General features: G+C 39.3%; 1 protein-coding gene across 4 annotated transcripts in view; it reads left to right on the top strand.

Annotated features, from left to right (window-relative positions):
• rbm19 (RNA binding motif protein 19) overlaps positions 1-24,353 on the top strand; it is a 239,328-nt gene that overhangs the window by 139,545 nt on the left and 75,430 nt on the right. For all 4 annotated transcript variants that reach the window (XR_007249971.2, XM_059655088.1, XM_048556299.2 and 1 more), the window contains exon 24: positions 22,116-22,193. Coding sequence is in view for 3 of the 4 variants with exons in the window: in XM_059655088.1 (XP_059511071.1) it covers positions 22,116-22,177 (62 nt within the window). In the remaining variant the exon portion in view is untranslated. The remainder of the gene's footprint in view (positions 1-22,115; positions 22,194-24,353) is intronic.

Genomic DNA, 24,353 nt, shown 5'->3' with positions numbered 1-24,353 from the left:
TGAAGGTGTGAAGTATATATAAGTATCAAATTGAGGAAGAAAAATAAATCAAACAGATTGCTGCAAATTAAATTACTTCCTTCAGGAAAAAACTTCAAAAAATGAGTGGAGATACTTTGAGGTATTATCAAACAAGTGATTACAAGAGAGCTGAATCCACACATAATACAAATTGATCTTAAATCACACTATCAACGCACAATAAGATCTCAGTAAGATTTCAACTATGTGGCACTAAAAAAGAGTGTTGCTCACAATGTGATTCACTCCACAATGTGAGACAAAATGCAAAGTGGGCAGCCTCTCTGCAAAACACCCATGTTCTGTCTGCAAAAATGATCCTTGGTTTCCTGTTGCCTGCCAGTTCAACATATTGTGTTCTCTGCCAACATCTCTGTCTCGGACCTGCTGCAGGTCTTCAGCAAAGCTCAGGACCATGTTGAAGAACAGCATCTCATTTTCCATTTGAAGACCCTGCAACTTTAAAGACCTAACATTGAGTTCAATAATTTAAGTCTCTGAGCACCTTCTCCCAGGTCCTTTATCCCACACCCCACACACCAAACCTTTTCATCGCATGAACTGTTGCCATAAACAACCCATTCTTAACTATTATTGGTCCCTATTAGCAGCTATTAAATCTCCCAGCCAGACCTTTACCCATTCCCTTGTCTCCCCAACTTTTTCTTTCTCTCTGTGGGCTCCATCTTCACCCATCATATATTCCTCCCCCTTCCCTATCTTCAGCATTTGTACCAACCTTTTCGTAGCTAAAATGCATCTCTAGTAACTTCCTCAAATTTATTCTCCAGTGATTGTAGTTTTCTAGGTTCCTTTTCTGTCTTCAATTTAGTGATTCATCATTACTTCTGAGATGTTACTTCTATCATGTATTGAGAAGACCAGTGCAAAATACTTGTTCAATTCATCTGCAAATTCCATAGTTCCAAGTATTCACTCTTCAATCGCAGTTTCTATAGGATGAAAACTCACTTTTAAACTCTTTTGTTTTAAAAGTATTTAAAGAAGTTTATAGAAACTCTTCCTATCTGCTTTTACTGTACCTGGCCTGCTTTCCATGATATTCTAATTGTTTGTTCCTTATTAATTTAGCTTGTTTAATTCAACATCTTTCAAGGAAAAAAACACAACTTGCTCTCACCTGATTTGTCCTACACGTGACTCCACACCCACAGTAATGTGTCTGACTCTTAACAGCCCTCTGGGCAATTATGGCTTTGCATTAAGTGCTGATCTAGCAAGTGATACTTACGTCCTGTGAATGAATTTTTAAAAAATGGTCATTCTTCACTGGTTTTGGATCAATCTTCTTTTAGTTTTATGCTTCCTATGACATTTCTAACTAACCAGTAGTGATGAGCCCACTCTTTGGAATTTTTCTTACTGTTTTGGTTGCATCTATTCTGTGCATTTTGAAATATCTCCTTAAATGCCAGTCTCTACATTCATGTTCATTTTTCCTTTATTCTAATTTGCAAAATCACATTAGGCGGCTTTGCTTCCATGTACTCATGACCTGCCTTATTTAAATTTACAATGTAACCTCTGACCTACTCCACTTTCTCGCAAACTGAAAGATAGTTCAATCATATTATGCTCAGTTCTGCCTTTGGGCCCCTTCACTAGGTGGTAGGTATGACTTCCACTAATGGAAAGACCCCCTACTTCCATTGAAACCGGCTTTGTTGAGGTTCCTTGATGCTCAGTCAGATGTTGCCTTGATCTTCTGCCCATGTTTGGACCAAGGATGTATTTGAGTGCACTTTAAAAGAACCTCTTAATAATAGCACTGTTGATGTTCTCTTCCATCACTTTGCTCGTGGTTGAGGACAGACTGATAGGGCAGCCTTGGTCAGATTGGATTTGATCAGCCTTTTTGTGCTCAAGACATACCTGTGCAATTTTCCATATTGTTGGGTAGGTGTCAGTGGAGCAACTTGGCTGATGGCATGGCTAGTTCTGGAGCACAGGTCTTCAGTTCAGATTTTGTAATATTGTCAAGACCCTTCACCATTTCAGTATTGGTATCTTTGGTTCATTCTTTGACATCGTAAGGAGTGAATCCAAAACTGGTTGACTGCTGGATTCAATAACACTGGGGACCTCTGAGCAGGTTATGATCAATCATCTTCAGTCCCAGTCAATTCTGGTTGAAGCAAATTCTACAGCTCTTTTACACTGATATTCCAGGCTCCTCCTCCATTAAGAATTTGGGCATTTGGATATTCCACCTCCTACTGGTTGTAAAATTTGATGTTTTGTAAAGTGTAAGATAATCTTTGGTTTTGTTCCTGAGTATAGATCTTCTATTCTGAGGTCAAGAATCAATTTGAAAACAAGAATGGGAATTTTAGATTCAAGATATTGCTTGCCTGGGAGCCACTGTATGTCAATAAATACAGTGGTGATGGGTGAAAGAGACTTGGTGTAAGTTAAGACACAACTTAACTTGACCTCAACTTTGTAGAGGGTAGAATGTGGGAGACCAGCCAGGAATGCATTGGCATAGTCAAGATCTAGAAGTAACAAAGGCATGGATGAGGTTTTCAGCAACAGATGAAGCGAGACAGACAATGCCGTGGCAGTAGAAATTGGCACCCTTGGTGATCTTGTGATTGAGCTTGAAACCTTTTGAGGTCAAATGTGATGCCAACATATAAACAGGTTAGTTTAATGTTATTGTGCTGCCAGGGAAAGATAGAGTAAGTCTCTATGGAATGTGGGTTGGTATCGGGATGTTAGAATGGCATCAGTCTCCCCAGGGTTTAAGGGTAGCGAATTTCCATTTGTTTATTACTGGGTGTTGTAAAAGCAGTCTGATAATCTAGCATTTCAAAAAAAATGTAGTAAGTTGATTTGGGTGTGTAAGAGACATGTGAAAAGTAACTTTCTGTTGACAGATTATGTCACTAAGAGGTCGGATGGAGAAGGAAAAATAGGAGGCAGCAACAGATCACTCCTTGGGACACACCTGAGTGCTGATGTTGGAGCAGGAAACAAAGCTGTTGCATGGTCTGTGATTAGATAAGATTGGAAACGATGAGAGCAACTAGCATACTGGAAGATCATTTTGGTTGTTGGAGGTCAGTCGTCTCAGCCATAAGACTTCATTGCAAGTATTCCTCAAGTTATAGTCCCAGGCACCACCACCTTCAGCTGTTTCATCAATGACTTTCCCTTCATCATGCTGTTAGAAGTGGAGATTTTTATTACTGATTGTGCAATGTTCAACACCGTTCACAACCCCTTAGACATGAAAGTAGTCAGTGTCCTTATGCAACAAGACCTGGACATCATCCAGGCTTGAGCTGATTAGTGACATGTATCAATCAGGCCAAAATAGTGCCAAAGATCATCTACAATGAGAGAGAATCTAAGCACCACCCCTTGACATTAAATGCCATGACCATTGCTGAACCCCCCGCTATCAACATTTTGAGAGTTATCATTGATCAGAAACCAGACTGAAGCAGGCATATAAATGCTGTGATTACAAAACCAAGTCAGATGCAAGGGGTTCTGTGCAAGATAACTGATCTATGCCCCCAGTATTTGTTCGCCATCAACAAAACTCATCAGCAGTTGATGGAATGCTCTTTACTTGCCTAGGAGTATAGCTGCGACAGCATTCAAGAAATCCATTATCATTCACGTCAAAATAGTCCAAAATATGATTGTCATCATATCCACCGCATTCAACAGTCAAGTTCTTCAACATAAAGCACAGTATAGCAGTATATACCATCTGTAAGATACACTGCAATAACTCACCAAGGCTGTTTCAACACCAATTACCAAACTTGTGATCTTTAACATTTTAGAAGTACAAGGGCAATAGATGCACGGTAACACCACCATCTGCAAGTTTACTACCAAGCTAAACACCATTCAAATTTGAACTATACTGCCGTTCCTTCACTACCACTGGGTCAAAATCCTGGACCTCATTTTCTGATACCACTGTGGCTGCCCATACATCACAAAGACTGCAATGGTTCAAGAAGGCAGTTCACCACCACCTTCTAGGGGGTACTTATGATTGGGCAGTGAATGCTGGCCTAACCAGCAATGCTTAAGTTCTGTGAATGAACAAAACAAAGTTATTCACGTAAATCATTTGATTTTTTTCACATATTATCTATATCTGGAACTCCAGCACATTTAAAGCTTTGGGCTATTGGAGAATAAGTTTTCACACTGAACTGTAAAACTAATTCATCACTGAACCTGTCACCTTAAAATGTAAGAAATGTACATCAAATAATTGTGGATTTGCAGCACCAGAAAAGGAATCCCAAGCCTGGATTGAAAGCCACTAATAAAAGTAGCAGTGTTATCTGATTTCCTTTTCCGCAAGAAAAAGTGCCATTTAGAAATGTGTTAGCACGGTGACATCATGTCAACTTTGCACATGCACAAATGCTCCTCAAGAAAGGCACTTGAGAACAAGGGCATCATATGAATGTCATTCCCAATGTTATGTTGATTCCAGTTAACATCTCGCAATAATTTATGTTTACATAGCAACTTTATCATGGAAACTGCATTTAATTGTTACACATAGATGATGTCAGATGAGGAAGGATAGCTTGTGGTGATTTGGAAAAGTGCAGTCAAACTGAAAACATCAATAAAAGTTTCGTGGATGGGCTGAAACAAGGGATAGCCAGGAAGTCTTTGCTGTGGAGAGGATATAAGGTAGAAATCTCAAATTGGTTTAATTGAAAATGTTGTAGACAGCCTGCTTCAACTTCACACAGTCCCTGGGGAAGGAAATAGAAGGGGTGTAGTTTGTTGCAGGTGCCAAAACAATCACTTTTGTAATTCCCACATTTAACTGTGGGGAAAATCAAACTTATCTAAGATTAGTTGCTAAGACATCATGCTTGACATTAGAGAAAAGTAGAGAGGTATCATTAGTTTAAAAGTGAAAGCTGACTTCATGTATCTAAATGAAGTAACCGTAGTGGACTACAATATTGGTAAGTTTGCGCTCATCCATTTTGGTAGGAATAACAGTAAAATGGACTGTTTTAAATGGTCAAAAATTGCAGCACGCTGCTGTGCAGAGGGTTGTGGGTGTCCTTGTACATGAGTCACTAAAAGTAGGATTGCAGGTGCAGCAGGTAATTAAGAAGGCAAATGGAATTTTGTCTGTCATTGCTAGAGGGATGGAATTTAAAAACAGGGAGGCTATGCTGCGTAAGTGATGATGGGAACTGCAGATGCTGGAGAATCCAAGATAACAAAGTGTGAAGCTGGATGAACACAGCAGGCCAAGCAGTATCTTAGGAGCACAAAAGCTGACGTTTTGGGCCTAGACTCTTCATCAGAGGCTATGCTGCAGCTATATAGCGTCCTGGTGAGGCCACAGCTGGAGTACGGTGTGCCGTTTTGGTCTCCTTACTTGAGAAGGGGTATACTAACACTGGAAGGGGTGCAGAGGAGATTCACTCGGTTGATTCCAGGATTGAGAGGGTTGGATTATGAGGAGAGACTGAGTAGGCTGGGATTATACTACTTGGAATTCAGAAAAATGAGGGGAGATCTTCTAGAAACATAAGATTATGAAGGGAATAGATAAGGTGGAGATTGTTTCCGCTAGCAGGTGAAACTAGGACCAGAGGGCATCATCTCCAAATAAAGGGAAGCAGATGTTGGACTGAAGTCAGCAGGAACGTCTTCACCCAAAGAGTTGTGAATCTGTGGAATTCCCTACACTGTGAAACAATTGAAGCTACCTCGCTGAATGCTTTTAAGGCAAGGCTAGGTAAATTTTTGAACAGTTAAGTAATTAAGGTTTATGGTGAGTTGCCGGGTAAGTGGAGCTGAGTCTCAAAAAAAATCAGCCATGATCTTGTTAAATGGCGGGTCAGGCTGAAGGGGCCAGATGGCCTACTCCTGCTCCTAGTTCTTACGTAAAGTGCAGTCTGCGAATGGAAGAAGACAAACCAGCAATCAACACCAGAGTTTAGTGGATATGGAAGGGAAACCATTGCTGGAAATGCCCTGAAATAATTAAATCAATAAGAATGAAGCCAAATGTGTGCAATCATACTAAAGTGGGTAACAAAAAAGAGGTCAGAGGTGTAGGATTTTGGGAGTCACGTTAATTGTAAGATCTAAGTCAGTTGTACCTTGACCCATCGGACACAAAAATTATGTTCCCTTCTATGGGTGGGTCCAGAACGAGAGGGCATAGTTTTTAAAGTCAATTTGCCCAATCTCCATCCCTCCCCGACTTCGATATTTCCAGTTTTCCACTGTCTCCCACCTATCCATACAACTCCCAGTCTTCTACACATTCGACCTTCCAGTCTCCCGATCACACGTCCATCACTGTATTCGCATCACCTATTCCCACCCCCCATCCATCAGTGTTTCTGCCATCCCTCCCTGTGTTTATGCCACCCTCCCACCCCCACTGCCTCCTTACTGTCCCTCCCAGTGTCACCACTCTCCACTCCTCCCCCAATCCCCTTATCATCCACCAACTCCCCACCCACCCTTCCAAGTCCCCCTACTTTTCAAATCAAGGCTGCTTCAAGAACAAGAGCTGAAAATGATCATGTTGTGATTGGGATTTAATCAGGCAGAGGGGGGAATATTACTTACAACGTCAATCATTTATTGCCTTCCTCAGTTGAGCTGAGTGGCTTGTTCAGTTGAGTCAAAAATCAACCACTTTGCTTTGTGTTTAACATCTCACATATGGCAGATCAGATATGTGATTAACATGTTTTTTTATATTATAATTTTAAGATTTGGATTTAAAATAGAACCAAAAGAATGTGGGTTATGTAGAGATGATGGAGATGCTCTCTTCTTAAACAGATCAGAAAGAGATTTTGATAGTGACCGAAGTGCATTAATTCCAAGAAAGTATGTGACTGCAGTCAAGTGCCAGTGAGCACCCTGTAGTGTTAATGGATATACATTTATACAAATTGGTTTATGACAGAATAACATATTAAGGCTATTAGTTTTGTTTTTACTTCAGGAGATCTCCGTTCAGAAGAATCCAGAATTCGGTTCAAAAAGTAGAAAATTTTCTCACTTGAAAGGAACCAGTCTCCTCAGCTGAAGTCATTTCTGTTCTGTGGAGGTTCCAAGACACAAGAGTTTGTTTAGAAGTCTTCAAGTTATAGAGTCATACAGCATAGAAACAGACCAAATAGTTCATGCCAAGCATAATCCCGGACTAAATCAGTCCCACCTGCCTGCTGTGTTTAAAAAAAAAATTGAAATCTATACTGAAAGAGAAAACAATCTCAGTATTAAACATCCCCTAACAGGTGGTGATGGGATGGAGAGTTTCAGCTTGTTATGCACGAAATGTGACCTGATCCCACAACACACGTCCCTGTTGCCAATTTTACAGTTGTGTTTTTCATAACCATCTATCCTTTCATGAAGAGCTGCAAATCCCAACAGTGAAATGGAGGTGGGAGTTGCTGTTTTCAAAACATTTGTGGCATTTCCATTAAATTTTATAAGCTACTAGTCAGAGGAGTGTCTTCCATCCACTCAGGTCTGTCTTTTGCCATATCTGATCATTGACTTTCTACCTCCAATCATGATGTTCAGCCTCCCCATTACAGTATCTAACTTTCTTCATTCCTGGTCGCTGGGTATGGACCTGCTGTTGCTTGTTCTTCCTACTGACAGCAGGCTAGACTGGTAATTTAGGTGGCTGCCAGATTGGTAATAGATTAATTATGACATTATGTTCAGGGACCTACAGATCCCATTTTCAACCTTGTGTTAGAACACCCTTCCGCTGAAAGGTATTTGCAAACATGGAAACCTACCTTCTGTTTATTTTCAGGACTTTATTTGAGATTTACAACATTTGAAGCTTTTCCCCTTTTATCTAATTAGGTCTAATGCATGTATTGTCAACAGAGCTAAAAACAAGGTACAGAGCCTTCAATAATTAATTTTATTAAGCATCTGTGTTATCAATGTTTGCTCCAAAAATGTGTATCCCTGCTGTATATGTTAATATCCTGTCCCTTCGAAGATCAAGTGGATGAAGGGGCCATGGAATTTATGTCAGTCTAAATTCATAATGCATAGCGTCTATCTGTGAGCCAATCAGTTACCAAGTGGTCTGCAGTCCCTTCTAGAAGACCTCAATTTAATTTTACTTTTAAGTACTTTTTGAATGAAAAATTTTATAATTTCCATGATAGGTTACTTGAACATTTACTTAATTTTAACCTCTTGTAATGGGCATAGTTTCTTCAGCTGCAGTTTTCCAAATGATTATTGATTAGTCCTATTTTGAAGCATTTTCAACTTATTGGTAAGGATTTGTTTTACTGCTATAGTTTGTCATTATGGCAATGTATTTTAATGCTTTAGTGTTCACAAGCAATTGATTTTCCACTCTCTGGTATGTTGTAATTGGATTACTAACCATAAAATCCAGTTGCCCGAAGGTTTTAAACAGGATAGGCATTGAATGTCTGAATTTGTATCTATGCTACTGCAAAGAAAGAAAACTTTGGCATTAGATTTTTTTTTCTGCTTACCCTATCATCTGTTGTTAATCATCTACCCTATAAATTACTTTTTCATTCTGCTATTGGGAATGTTTATTTTCCTTAACTCTTGGACATATTTCTGTGTATCTGTTATTTCCACATCCTACTAGGTGTTTTGTTCCAATATGTTGAACTCCAGGAGGCTTCTACAACCTGTGACCAATCCTGTTCAAACTTGCTGAATCTCTTCACACCAATTCTAAGCTGCCTAGGGTTGTAATTGCACCTCAGTATAAGACTTAGTATTCAAACTAGGTTTAGATCACTTCACTGTTTTCAAGCTGTTTTACTTCTCTACTGTTAATTCGTTACATACATTTGAACTGTCTGGAAAAAAAAATTACTTCACCAAAGCCATTACCATCACCCTACAATTAACAGACAAAACTCTCCAGAGAAAGTTATCTTGACCAGGAAGAAGCACTGGAATAATTGGGCCTTGCCTTTGCTGATTACCATCTAGATAGACCTGCTGAGGAAGAAGGTGGATTCAGATATGACAGATAGACAGCATGCCAGCATTCATTGGCAAAGATCGTGCATTAACAATAGTAATTTTGATGAGGTGCAAAAGGATGACCATAATCATAGTAACTGGGCTACAGTATCAATCAGAAGGGATGACAGAAATGATGAAAGAAGTTTTAAAAACCTTTACATCATAATGTAAATCTATTGTAAATCTAAGCTCACATACTGCAAACGTAAATAATTCTCATTTCTTCGTGTGATGTAGTAGATACTGAACAAATGAAAGATTTTGACAGATGACAACAAGGTTGGAATTTTAATCAAATAAGTCCCAAACAGCGTTCCGTATGACTGGTCAGCCATCCAGTTATGAATAAACTATAAATTCCTGCAAGTAAACAGCAAAAAAACTAAAGCAATTTTTTTTATTCCTGCTACAAATTCTGTCCTCCCCTCAATTCCATTCCCATCTCACCGCTGAACCAACGGATTCATAAATTTGGCATTCCATTTGACCATGTGTTTTCCAACATGGACTCCCTGCTCCCACTTCAGTTATATTGTCTGCTTCCATCCTTACCTCCAGGCATCTATTATTGAAACTTGTATTCATGCCTTTGTGATTTGCAAACATGATTACACCAATGTTCTGTTTGCAGTACTCCAATCTTCCACCTTGCATAAGCTTCAACTCAATAGTATATCCATAGCTTATTCCCATGACAACTCTCATGCTCATCGTGTCCTTACTATCCTCTTTTGGACGAGGATACAACCATGATTTTAATTTAAAATTCTCAACTTTCTCTTCAAGTCCTTGCTTAACCTTATCCTTTCTAATCTATGTATCCTTTTGTAGGCCTCTAAATCTTCCCAGCATCCTCTTCAACACATGCCCCAACCAAAATTATCTACTTTACTGACTCTACTATCTGGCTACTTCCCTAATGTATGCAGAAGATCTCTTCTCTTCGGCACTTCATTTGCTGACATGGACTAATTCATTAAATCCCTCTGGTATCTACGCATGGACCCAGATATTCTGATAGCCAAATAGTTGTTGCAGCACTATAGCCTGGAATTGCATGTTGGAAACATGCAGAAATCCCACTCGTCTGACTCCAAAGGAACTGTGTTGAAAATGGAACATTTGGAGGAAAGCCCGTTAAAGTCAGAGATTTCAGAAGGCCCCAACTCACTTCAGCTTAATAGCTACCTAGATGAAATAAGAGAAATAAAAACCTGTTCTATCTGTGTAACTAACTTGGGTGGCACAGTGGCTAAGTGGCTAACACTGCTGCCTCACAGTGCCAGGGACCCGTGTTTGAGTCCACCCTCATACAGCTGTATGGAATTTGTACATTCTCCCCACATCAGCAGTTTTCATCCAAAATCTAAAGATGTGCAGACGAGGTGGACGAGCTATGGAAAATGCAGGGTTACAGGCAAAGGGCAGAGGGGTTGGATCTGGGTGGGATGCACTTCAAAGGGTCCGTGTGGACTCAGTGGGCTGGATGGCCTGCTTCCACACTGTAAGGAGCCTATGAAGAAGGATTCCATTAAAGTGAACCCCCAATTGCAATCCTCCCCAGTGGATATTATTTAAATTGAGAGAGATGGGAGTAAGCTACAACGTGGAAGGTTTTGGGAGTCATCCCTATCTTCTACATTATCATTTTGAACCACCTTGGGAAGAATGTGCTGTTTTATCTCTAATAACCCTTTCATTGTAGTTCAAATTCTGCTCACTTGTACCTGGTCCACCTTTTCCGCTCTTATGTGGATTTACAAATGGAACTCTCCTGCCACCTAGCTGTCTATATTTTATCATACTTTATCAGCTTAAATAGCAGCTTTCCTTTTTTTTAGAAACTTTAGGGTTTACTAGGTGTGGTTGATTAACTGGTGAAAGCTCTTTTTAAATTCCTCATTCATGTTATTTCCCTCATGTTCTCAAAAATGTGATCTCAATTCAGGGTGGGAAAGTGGCTCAATGGTTAGCATTGTTGCCTCCCAGCGCCAGGGATCCGGATTGAATTCCACCGTCGGTGACTGTCTGTGTGGCTTTCCTCCCGCTGTCCAAAAACGTGCAGTCAAGGTGGATTGCCCATGCTAAATTACCCATAGTATTCAGGGATGTGTAGATTAGGTGGGCTATGAGAAATGGGTCTGGATGAGATGCTTTGAGGGGCAGTGTGTACTTGTTGGGCATTGTTGTTCCACACTGTAGGGATTTCATGGTCTATGATAAACCATGCCATCCATTGAACAAGTTTTTTTTTCTCTAACAAATCTTGTGAAGGTTTAGGTCTACCAACACCTCCACCCCTCCCCCAAGTCTAAAATTTGAATTGAATGCTTCAGAAACAAGATCATGTGTATTAAGTGTCACGTTGTCAACTGTCTCATAACCTGAAGATTGTTCTTAAATAAACTTCTATAATCAATTGTTTTTCTGTCCAAATCACTTTTCAAATCAAAGTTTTTGTAATATTGGCCACCGTAACGTGGTAGCAGTCATCTCAAATCAAGTAAAATATCTTTCAGTCTCATCTTGGTAAACTTAGGCACTGGATGAATATCCTTTTCCAAATCAAAATTGGGAGTTAGATTTAAACCGCACAGAAATAAGCCCTTTGGTCCAACCCATCCATGCAGACGAAGTTTCCAAAACTAAACTAGTTCTGTTCACCTGCGTTTGACCCATATCCTTCTAAACCTTTCCTATTCATGGACATGTTCAAACGTCTTTTAAATGTTCTAACTGTACCTACATCTACCACTCCCTCTGGCAGTTCGTTCTACATACGAACCACCCTGTGTGTGTGAAAAGTTGCTCCTGAGGTCCCTGTTAAATCTTTCTCCTCTCACCTTAAAATTATGCCTTCTATTTTGAACTCCCCCACCTCAGGGGAAAAACCTTTGCTATTCACCTTTATAAAATCCCGTCATGATTTTATAAACCTCAACCTCCTATACTCCAATCAAAAAAGTCCCAGCCTATCCAGCCCACCTTATAACTCAAAACTTCTAATCCAGTTACATCCTTATAAGTCTTCTCTGCACCCTCTTCAATTTACTAATATCCTTCAGATAACAGGATGACAAGAACTATACACAATACACTAGGCTACTAAGATACAGGCTACTAGACTAGGTGGGATTGAGGTTCACAAGGAAGAGGTATTAGAAATCCTACAGAGGGTGAAGATAGATAAGTCCCCTGGGACGGATGGGATTTATCCTAGGATCCTCTGGGAAGCCAGGGAGGAGATTGCCGAGCCTTTGACATTGATCTTTAACTCGTCATTGTCTACAGGAATAGTGCCAGACGACTGGAGGATAGCAAATGTGGTTCCCCTGTTCAAGAAGGGGAGTAGAGACAACCCTGGTAATTATAGACCAGTGAGCCTTACCTCAGTTGTTGCTAAAGTGTCGGAAAAGGTGTTAAGGGATAGGATTTATAATCATCTAGAAAAGAATAAATTGACCAGGGATAGTCAGCACAGTTTTGTGAAGGGAAGGTCGTGCCTCACTAACCTTTATTGAGTTCTTTGAGAAGGTGACCAAACAGGTAGATGAGAGTAAACCGGTTGATGTGGTGTATATAGATTTCAGCAAGGTGTTCGATAAGGTTCCCCACAGTAGGCTATTGTACAAAATGCAGAGGAATGGAATTGTGGGAGATAAAGCAGCTTGGATCGGAAATTGGCTTGCTGAAAGAAGACAGAGGGTGTTGGTTGATGGGAAATGTTCATTCTGGAGACCAGTTACTAGTGGTGTACTGCAAGGGTCGGTATTGGGTCCACTGCAGTTTGTCATTTTTATAAATGACCTGGATGAGGGCGTAGAAGGATGGGTTAGTAAATTTGCAGACGACACTAAGGTCGGTGGAATTGTGGATAGTGACGAATGATGCTGTAGGTTGCAGAGAGACGTAGATAAGCTGCAGAGCTGGTCTGAGAGGTGGCAAATAGAGTTTAATGCAGTCAAGTGTGAGGTGATGCACTTTGGTAGGAGTAACCGGAACGCAAAGTACAGGGCTAATGGTAAGATTCTTAGTAGTGTAGATGAGCAGAGAGATCTCGGTGTCCATGTACACAGATCCTTGAAAGTTGCAACCCAGGTTGACAGGGCTGTTGAGAAGGCATACAGTGTTTGAGCTTTTATTAATAGAGGGTTCGAGTTCCGGAACCATGAGGTTATGCTGCAGCTGTACAAAACTCTGGTGCGGTCGCACTTGGAGTATTGTGTACAGTTCTGGTCACCGCATTTTAAGAAGGATGTGGAAGCTTTGGAAAGGATGCAGAGGAGATTTACTAGGATGTTGCCTGGTATGGAGGGAAGGTCTTACGAGGAAAGGCTGAGGGACTTGAGGTTGTTTTCATTAGAAGAAGGTTGAGAGGTGACTTAATTGAAACATATAAAATATTCAGAGGGTTGGTTCAGGTGAATAGGGAGAGCCTTTTTCCTAGGATGGTGACGGCGAGCAAGAGGGGGCATAGCTTCAGATTGAGGGTGAAAGGTATAGGACAGATGTCAGAGGTGGTTTCTTTACTCAGAGAGTAGTAAGGGAATGGAACGCTTTGCCTGCAACGGTAGTAGATTCGCCAACTTTAAGTACATTTCAGTTGTCATTGGATAAGCATATGGACGTACATGGAATAGTGTCGGTTAGATGGGCTTCAGACGGTATAACAGGTCAGCACAACATCGAGTGCTGAAGGGCCTGTACTGTGCTGTAATGGTCTATGTTCTAAGTGGCCTCACCACTGTAGGGTGGTGTAGGGAGGAAACAGGCTCTGTTGCAATATGACATCCCAACTCCTTTAATCAATGGTCTGAACAATGAATGTAAGCGTGCCAAATTCCTTCGTAACCATCCTGTCTACTTGTGATTCAACTTGCAAGGAACTATGTACCTGAACCACCACTCCCCAGGGCCCTACCATTAACTGTGTAAGGCCTCCCCTTGTTCATCTTACCGAAATGGAACACATTGCATTTATCTAAATTAAACTCCATCTCCCGCTTCTCAGTCCATTTGGGTGGCATAGTGGTTCAGTGGTTAGCACTGCTGCCTCACAGCACCAAGAACCTGGGTTCAACTCCACCCTTGGGCGATTGTTTGTGTAGAGTTTGCACAGTCTCCCTGTGTCTGCATGGGTTTCCTCCAAGTGCTCCAGTTTCCTCCCACAGTCCAAAGATGTGCAGGTTTGGTGAATTGGCTGTGCAAATTTGCCTGTAGTGTTCAGGGGTGTGTATATTAGGTGGGTTATAGCAGGGTGGGTCTGGGTGGGATGCTTTGTGGTTCGGTGTGGACTTGTTGGGCTGAAGAGCCTGTTTCCTCACTGTAGGGATTCTGTGATCTATGATAAAGTCCTCATGTACCACCCCACCAACCTTTGACATTTCTGCCACAATCATGTACCACCCCACCAACCTCTGACATTTCTCTACAATCAGACCCCACCACATAAAATATATTTCTTGCCCCACTTCTGTCCACTTCCTGCAGGAACTGTTCATTCCACATCTCTCAGCAGTTCCACTCCCCATCAACTTCTACACCACACCTGGTGCCATTCCCTGCAACTGCAAGAAATGCAATACCCGTCCTTACACCTCCCCTCTCACCTCCGCCAAAGACCCCAAACAACCCTTCCAGATCTGGCAGAGTTTCACCTGCACTTCATCCAACCTGATCTATTGTATCCATTGCTCCTGATTTTGCCTGCTTTATATCAGGGAGACCAAACGCAGACTAGCAGACCGGGATGTGGAGCATCTGCGCTCTGCCTGCACTAACTAACCCAACCTTCCAGTTGCCATGCATTTTAATTCCCCTTCCCGCTCCCCTGACAATATGTCCATCCTTGGCTTCCTCCACTCTCAGAATGAGGCTAAAAAAAACTGGAGGAACAACACCTGATATTTCACCTTGGGAGCTTACAGCCCACTGGTCTCAATATTGACTTCACCAGCTTCAAAATCCCTCCATCCCCCCCACCTTATCCCATGTCCAGTCGTCCCCTTCCTCCACCTCTCCCTGACCTGAACTAACCTAACCTGTCCATCTTCCTACTTGCTTATCTGCTCCATCCTTCCCACTGACCAATAACAATAACCCCCTGTCACCATCCCACCAACCTTTCCCCAGCCCCACCCCGCTGCCTCTGTTTACTTCTGGGTTCACCTCCCCCTTCCTGACAAAAGGTTTCAGCCTGAAATGTTGATTTTTCTGCTCCTCAGATGCTGCCTGACCTGCTGAACTTTTCCACCTTCACATGTATTGACCATGATCTGTTAATCCCTAGCTCCCTGTCTCAGTCCACGAAGTTGTCTCACAAACTGTTTAACTCACTCATTCACATTCTCCTCATTTGCCATCAGCCACAATGTTGTCTTGCAATCTCAGTAACGTGCAAACTTCCTTAATCACTCCTTCTGTAAAATGTGTTCCCTAATCTGAATCTATCTGTAATGCTGTTTCCCCATTTAGGGATTACCTGAGCAACAGGTGTAGCTGAATAATCTTGTGTAAGTAAGCTTCCAACCACCTCGTAAATTAGCTAGTAATTTAATTTAAGATCCGCTGGTGCTTTAGCAGCTTCCAGTAATTCCTTAATTGCTATCTCGTGTTGTACATTACCCCCCTCTTTGTGCTCGTCAACTCCATGCTATCATATATTTTTGTACTGCACCAAAGACATACTTATTGTTGGTACAGATGATTTACGGTAGTACATGAGTGTGATAATCTGCACCTACCATTTCAATTTGTTTTCAAGGTTCTATTTCATCTCTCCACCACTGCTGAATATGTGGTTGGTCACTGTCTACCTGTGATAATATTGCCCACCAAATGATTACCTCATTCAGTAACATTCTCTTACAAAATTATCCTTAATTCTTAAATGCATATTATTTAGGCATAAATGCTTTAACTACCAAATCAAATAGACTCAGAAAAAATCCAGCTTGCAGATATTCCTTACTTTTCTTTTAATAGTTCCTAAAAATTTTAATTATTCCAATTCAAACTTTATCCCAAAAATACACTGTTGTTTCTGGGCTTTCATTTCACTAAAACCTGTATAGATCCCAAATTAATATGTACAATCGAATTGCACCCTGATAATTTATTTCAGGTTCTCAAAACAAAACTCATTTCTGTTTCTATATTCTCTTCTAACAGTGCATCAAACTTGACCAGGATTTGGATATTCTTTGCTCGCTGACTTCTAGAAAAAGAAGCAAAGAAAACAAAGATGCTTTGTAGTTTATTTAATCACACCTATTAGGAAATTTTCAAGATAAAAATATAACACCCAAAGCTGTGTGGAGCTGGACCCACCAAACATCTTTGTTTTCTTTCTTCTTTTTCTGGAAGTCAGCAAGTCTTAATTTAAATGGGCAGAGAAAAACACTCCAAAAGGGTGCGGCATCTTATGTGACTGTTTCTTTAACAAATTCTCTTTGAAATTTTGCTTTCTGGCTTGTCTTCTCTTCATCTGCACTGCACAGTCCTAGTTTCCCAGACAGCACAGCTTCACCTGACATGTTCCACTGGCAGCTTTGTGGGATCTGCCAGATCCACATAGCTTTGGTTCTTCTGCTACCCCAAAGTGGTTCTACCTCCTCAGCCGTGCCTTCTTCCTTCAGATTCTTTGAATTTAGCCCATGTTAATCCACTACAGCTCTCTGCCGTGTTTATTGGTCGTAAATGAGAACAGTCTCATTCAACTGCTGTGTCGGTCCTGGGACATTACACAAGATCCTGCCATCTGAGCTAGATACTGTTGTAACTTCACACACCACCAGGAGACTCCGGTCTAGCTTATGAACATTTGTTCTAGTGAACAGGAGAGACAGCTTTAACAATTTAAGATTACATTCACAAATTTTCAGCTTTTATAGTTTTTTTTTCAGTTCTGCTAGCATTTACTTTGTAACTAAAAGCACTTCTGACTGAAACTGCTTAACCCTTGTTTAATCCTTTCAGCGGCATTGGATGTTCCAGATTGTATGACAGTTTGTACAAGACCAAGCACAGCCTTGAATCAGTCATGTTAGGGATACCAATGGGGTACCAAAATATATTGTTTCAGGGAATTTTTGAAATAAGTCGGAACTGAAAAGAAACGCTCTATGTGTGAAGGCGACCGTGGTCTATTGTAACTTTGAGAAGTGGGTACCAATTGTATTGAAGTAATTAGAGTGAGGTCACCAAGTTTTTTTTTGGCAAAAGATGCAGTGAGAAGAACATATTGTCAATTGTAGAGTCGCATCAAATGTTGGATACTATGTTGGAGGGTTTTCAGGGGTGTGCTTGTTGTCCCCTCAATACTTTGCTTATTATGAATAATTGATGAGATGTGCTGTTTGATACAACCTGCCTGTGATTGGAATGTATGGCAAGCATATAAACAGTGAGATTCTACTGCGCATATATATCTGCAAGTATCTTTCTGCCAACTTGGGTATGATGCAGTTTCCACAATGAGTGTAGGCCTGGGAATTGTTATGAAAATGTTGATAACATATGTTGATATGTTGTAAGCTTTTTATATTGATAGTTGAATTCCAATGATGTTGTACATACAGATATAACCCAAGTATAGTTTTTAGCTCACAGTCTTAGAGATTCCAATTGGTGGTAACATAGAGAAGGTTGAGGGTTTAAATGTGAGAACAGGAGGGTAAAAGGAAGATAAGGTAATGGTCGCAGTCCAACATGCAGATTCCTCAGTGAAGGGACTGGATCATAATTCTCTGATTGAGCAATTTACTCCATTGTTAGCTAGGGGCTTTTTCTGCAAATTCCTGTTCTAGCTCAGGTTACCAACCTAACGGCATGATGGTTAGGCAGTGGCAAGATTCACAAACTGATGGTAAAATATATTTCCTAATCAACTTGTTCAAAGTTGTCATTACACATTTCTGGAACTTAAACCCAGGCCTCCAGGCTCCGGGGAAGGGACACTACCAGTGTTTAGAGGCAAGAGGTCATGTAAATACCTCCAGAAGGACATTGTAATTGAGTTGGCCAGCTATAGTTTGAAGTGGTTGGGGTGAGGGTTGGTGTGTGAATCAGGGAGTTGATGAGTTCCCAGTTGTCTGCAGACCAGAGTGAGGTCAGTCTGCAACTATTTTTGGTGTGCTTTGTGTCCTGTTAGCAACAGTCTGCTCAGTTGGAGATGTCCCAACTATATCTGACCCACTTCTGGACCCAAAGAGAAGGAATTGTAGGCCCTGAAAGATGAAGGGAATTTGTATTCCTGCTCTACAAATTTGATTTTATATTTAAGAGGATCTATTTATAGAAATACTGAATGAAATCCAGTTTTGCATTTTCTGTTTGAGGAAATTGTATCCAGTTTCAAAGGTGGAGATCACCCGTCAAAATTCTAGTTTTCTGCTTAAGTTCTTAATTAACTGCTCAGCCTGTGCAAAATATATGTAATTTCTTTGCATTCTGGAACTTCTTATGAGTCTGTACGTTCAGATGACAACTGATTGCTGGAACAAACCTATGATCCTCGACTGTCAATTTGCTTGAAATAAATTTGACATTTTGACAAGCCTGCTATGTGTGAAGGTATAAAATTCACCAACTTAATGCTGATAAAATGGATTCTGTTGCATTGCAAGTTAATATGCATTGTCAGCTTGGCTTTCATATTTTACTTGTGCTTTGTGAGTAGCTTGAAGGTAAAATTATAAAAAACAAATGTGTAATAACTGTAAATCATATAGGGAATATTTTATTGGACTGCAACTAACGCATGAGAATAGGTAACATTGTTATCATTTGAATGATAATTTGTTTAAAAACTGTTGTGTGCTTCATGTTTTATTTCAAACTCATAGTAATTATGTCTAGTTTTGAAGGTGAATTAATGATACCTAGACTATCAAAACAATAGTTTTTCATTAACAAATTGATCCATGCTCCTATCCCTCATCCTTCACTGCCCAACTTTTTCCAAACTCTAATTCTCTGGCCTTAAATTTCACTGCGTTCATTACCACTTCTAAAATAGTCTCCTAGATCTTTATTTACAACTCATGTACAAATCTGAAATGAAACATTCAGTTGTTTCCAAAGTCAGAAATCACACAACAGCAGGTTATAGCCCAACAGGTTCACAGGTATTTCTGCTGTAACAGGTGTTTTGTTAATGTGAATTGGCTGTAATGTAATTGATGAAAAATGGACACTGTTTGGATACTGCAGTCTTTCTACTGTACAGTATAGTGATTTTTCTCTATAGCAATTTCCCTACAACGCAATTTCCTATGGTGATTTTCTATAGCATGAGGCTGCACAAGAACATAACTATTGAGCTTTAGGAGAACTACCTGTATTTAAAATCACAAGCTTTCAAAGCGCTGCTCCTTCATCCTTCCTTCAAATTCAGTTGAATAATGCATACAACTTTGTGAGTTTCAGAAAATATTTTATTTATTGTTGCCCATAAAGACTCTTAGCCAATTTTTATAGATGCAACATAGAAAACATTCTGTCTGGATTAAACATGACTTGGTATACTCTGTACCAGGACCATAAGAAACTACAGAAAGTTGTGAACACAGCTGACTCCATCACGCAAGCCAACCTTCATCCATTGATTCCACCTATGCTTCTCACTGCCTGTAGAAGGCAGCCAATGTAATCAAATACCCTTTTCACCCCGTTTATAATTCTTTCAACCTTTTCCATCGGGCAGAGCATACAAAACCTTCAATACACTTACCAACAGATTCAAGACAGCTTCTTCCCTGCTGTATTAGACTTCTCTCAAATTTTAAATTTAATGTTGACCTTGCTGTTTGTTATTTCTACAGAGCAAATGCACATTGTATTCTGTGCACTGTTCTAGTAATCTTATACAACTTGTATGGTATGATCTGCCTGTACTACACGCAAAACAGAACTGTCCACTGTACCTAGGTACATGTGACAACAATTAATAAAATCAAATAAAAATATAGGTTGGGTATTCTTTATATGTAAACCTTGGAAGCAACTCTGGCTGAAGGATATATTCAGGTTTTGGATGCTCTTACCTTACCCTCTAAGATCTTTTGTCAATCATCTCACATCCAAAAGTCAAGTATCCATTTAACTGTTGAATTTTTTGTATACCAGACCATTGAGAAAAGAATTCAAATTATCTTTAACAAAAACTTAATGGTATCTGTAAACTTTATTTCATTATTTCTCCACTTATTATAAATTAATTCTATTTGTTGTGACACTTACCACTTAGGTCTGTTTGGGTCCATTCAGGCCCTTTGAAGAAAAATTTCACTTGGCCCATACTAATCTAAAAGTTTTTTTTCAAAGGGCCCAAATAGACCTGTAAACAGGCTGAGTTCAAGTCTATGTGGTTCAAGCAAAATTTTTTTTTAAAAGGCACAAACTCAGTGTGTCTACAGCCCTACTTGGGTCTGCTTTTGGAAAGAACTTGGGTTTTACATCTTTTCAGCATTTGGCCATGTGGATAAAGCATTTCTGACCTGTATCAAAACTCCTCATTTGAATTTTATCAAAGATGAAATGTGATTTGGATTTTGGCCTTTCGCTCTTTATTTAAATAAAATGAATGATGAAGTAACTATGTGATTATAATTCAGTAGTTTAATACCTCCAAATATTCATTACTAATTTGCCACTTTAATAACTTAAGTACTACTTCTCAGATTTTAAGCAGGGCCTGCCTACCTTTCTTTGAGAATCCTAATTCCTTGAGGAACTAGATATGTTGTGAAAGTATACCCATAAAAGTTAGCCTCTAATCTTGGTTCAAAATAATTACTAAATGCTGACAACTTTTTTTTCCTCAGTATCTATCCCACCCTTCCAGTTCTTTGATGTGAAGTTCTTGTATTAAAATAGCATGCTGGAAGCTGCTTCTGTGTCTCTGCCCACACACATATAATCAATGATTGTTTGAGAGCAGCAATGCTAACTGGTTAAAAATGTTGGAAATAAGAGGGTTTCTTAACAACCAGTTAAACTGCTGAAACCATTTGCACTGTTCTTCACAGCTTTCCTTGTGTCAAGTGAAATGAAGAAGAAACCGTGAGCCAAAAATAGAAGCAAAATTCTGATTTTTTTTAACAGTTGCATACTATTTATATAGCTTATTATGGATGGATCTATCTCATTTAATAAATGGTTTGTGATCAAAATATTATTTAAAATAAATTACATACGTTTGTGTAAGGTTTGTCCTGGACATTTTGACGTGCAATAACACTTGGTGCGATTAAATTTCTTAGTAAGTTCACTGTGGCCTTTAATTTCAACAATCTTTTCAACCTGTTTTAAATTTGTTGAGGTGATTTTGAAGATTGTTAACTCATCTACTACTTAGTCATCTGATTAAGGCCAAATAAATGAAGAAAAACAATTGAGAGTGATGTGATCTGTTTAATAATTGGAAATGAATTCACGAGTAAACTGGAAGATGTTTCTAAATTATCAGGATTCTTAAAATAAAGACTATCCACAATGATGTTCCAGATGGCACAGGCAGATGATTGCATTTAATTTGTTACACATACAGCTCTGGGTAGTTTGGTATTTTACAAGCTGAAACATCATAACCATTTCCTATCTTTTTACTGAATATTTCTTGAAATGACTGTCAAATAGTAGCTCCTTGAACTTTAAAAATGATAAACCTCATCACATGCATTTCATTGTCATTCCTCCCCTTCACCTTAATATTTAAATATATCACTGTGCCCTAGTCTTAATGGTGATTGGTTTAATCAAGTTGTTCATCTGCAGAAGTATTGCAGTCTATTGTTAGTGCTAATGATGTAAATGATAGACAGTTCATGCTTTGCTGCTTACTGTTCTATTTCTAGGCATCCTATTATTACTACTCCCCAAATCCAATTTCCCAGCCTATTGTATGAATGGCCTATTTATTACTGCCGAACAAATTAGACTCGAGAAGTGGGCGAAAATCAAATCTAATTATTGTATATTGATTGTCTTCAAAATCATATCTTCTGTTACATTCTCTTTATTCTGTCTCTGTTCATTCACAATAGATTCTCTGAAAAAGAAAAGACAGTCAGAGATCCTGGATGAAATTATGGAAGGAAAAGACTAGATCATTTTATTTAAAAGTAAGTAGATTTATCTGAATTGTTTGATTCTGTTGATGAAGTGCAAATAAAATTCAGGGAATTTTATATATTGTATATGAATTTTATATTAAAGACATTCCTGCATGTGTGCAAAACCATATCCTACAGAGCTGAAGGACAAGTTTAACCCTTTGAATCTTTTTTAATATATTAATTGTAGTTATTTTCATGAAGGAGATGCAGAATTTAGAAAAACAAAGATAATCAACTTAAAACTACCATGCCAGAAACTAAAATTGTGCTCTCACATGGATTTAGAGTTTATTTGCCATTTGACTTAGTAAAAACGTTAGCCTGGAACTGGATTGAACAAGACTAGCAGTCAATTGGATTGAAGGATTGTACAGTTAATAGTGCAAGGACTGCGATGGAAGTTCAAACTAGCGTGTGTAAATTCAATGTCTATTTGAACACAGAAAATAGAGAGGGAAGTGTAGATTGAGGGAAAAAATATACAAAGCAAACAAAGGCATATTTTCCATTGTAGTTTTTTAAAGATTTCAAAAAGATTTGAAATGTGTAGGATTCAGACGATACAATTGTACTAGTTAATGTTCAATGCTAGAGAGGTTCCTTTGCCTTGTTTATGATTATTGTATTGTTATAAAGGATACTTTGGCTATTCAAGATTTAACTTATTGTGCTGAGTTTAGTTTGTATGTATTGCACAAATGCACCAAGACTCTACAGTGGTGAACCGATCAGCACTTTTGCCAATCTGGTGTCTTTTGACTACAACTGCTTTCTCACATTTAACTGTGTATCTGTTCCTCACCTGAAGTTGCTGTTTCATTTGGGAGGAGTAACTATTTGTGCTGTTAGATTCATCATTATTCTGACACCAAAATTCTTTACAGTTGAGATAAGTCTTCAAATATGTTGCAAATTGCCTTCAAGAAAAATTGGATGCAAATTCACTTTCATGAAGATCAATAACTTCTTAAAGAAAATTGAAATAATGTGATACTAACAGGATTAACTAGATCCTAGAAAAGCATGCAGTAAAATACAGTATTATTGTTGGCCCAGGCAAATATTTAGCATAACGTCAGTATTACATGTAATAGTATTGATCGCAGAACTATTTAATGAGGACTGAACAAAAGATTTACATGTCTCGTGAAATTATGACAAGACAAATCGAAGAACAAAAACTGCAGTTAGTATCAACAATCAGGCAGAATAGTAAATGGCATAAAATGATGCCCATAATGAGCTGAAATTTTATACTCATAACCCTGATTTAATCCTGATAATACTGGTAAAGCCAACCTTGTCTCAGCTTGTCAAATGATTATGCCAACCAATCAGAGCAGTATTAAATCACAAGAGCACAAAACCATGGGAGTGCTGGATTAACCGTCATTTGACGTCAAGAACTACTTACAAAAGAACATGCAAAGCCTGCAAGTATGACTAAGCCAGTGAAAAAGTTAAGTTGTTGATTGAAAGGAAGATCAAGTTCATACAACAAGTGGAAAACTGTCGAGTGAAGTAGAAAGCAGATATCAAGAAGGAATGGATGATTCATCAGTCATGTTTGTCTGTCATTCTGAGACACAAAGGAAACAGCATGGATCCGACCAATGAACAGGCATTCTCTCCAGCACGAGAGGGAGTAGGAGCGGCTGCCTATCCTGACAGAGAAATTCTGAAGTTCAAAACAGTCAAAGCTGAGAATGCTTTCATCTCCATTCCATTGCTGCAGAAAAGAGCAATCGTTCTGGGACATGGAGTTTACCTCAGCCGATTCAAGGCAAAACCGTGCGTAATCAGCCACGTATCAGCAGTGACCGATAATAGACTCCAAAATAAAAACAAGCCTCATTCAGGGCTTGACAGAATACACGTTACTTTTAGAAGGCTATTGCAAGATGTGAGCAATTTGAATAAAGGCATTCTCCCATACATTTATTGTTTTACTCTATTTTCACCTGGAATTTGAATCTGTTTTGTTTTGATATTGACTATATTTGTAGGTATTATTCTTACAAAGAGCAGCATTCGTTTGAGATTGGGCCATCCTCACCTGTCACTATGTTCTACTTAATAAGAATTTGTGGGCAGATCCCCAGGGATTAACCTCGTTGTGATGTTCCAACACTTAACTAAATAAAATCTGGCTATTTTCATCATTTT

Source organism: Stegostoma tigrinum, chromosome 26 (genome assembly GCF_030684315.1).
Source record: "Stegostoma tigrinum isolate sSteTig4 chromosome 26, sSteTig4.hap1, whole genome shotgun sequence".
In the NCBI taxonomy this organism is placed as follows: Eukaryota; Metazoa; Chordata; class Chondrichthyes; order Orectolobiformes; family Stegostomatidae; genus Stegostoma; species Stegostoma tigrinum.
This window is presented reverse-complemented; position numbering and strand designations above follow the sequence as displayed.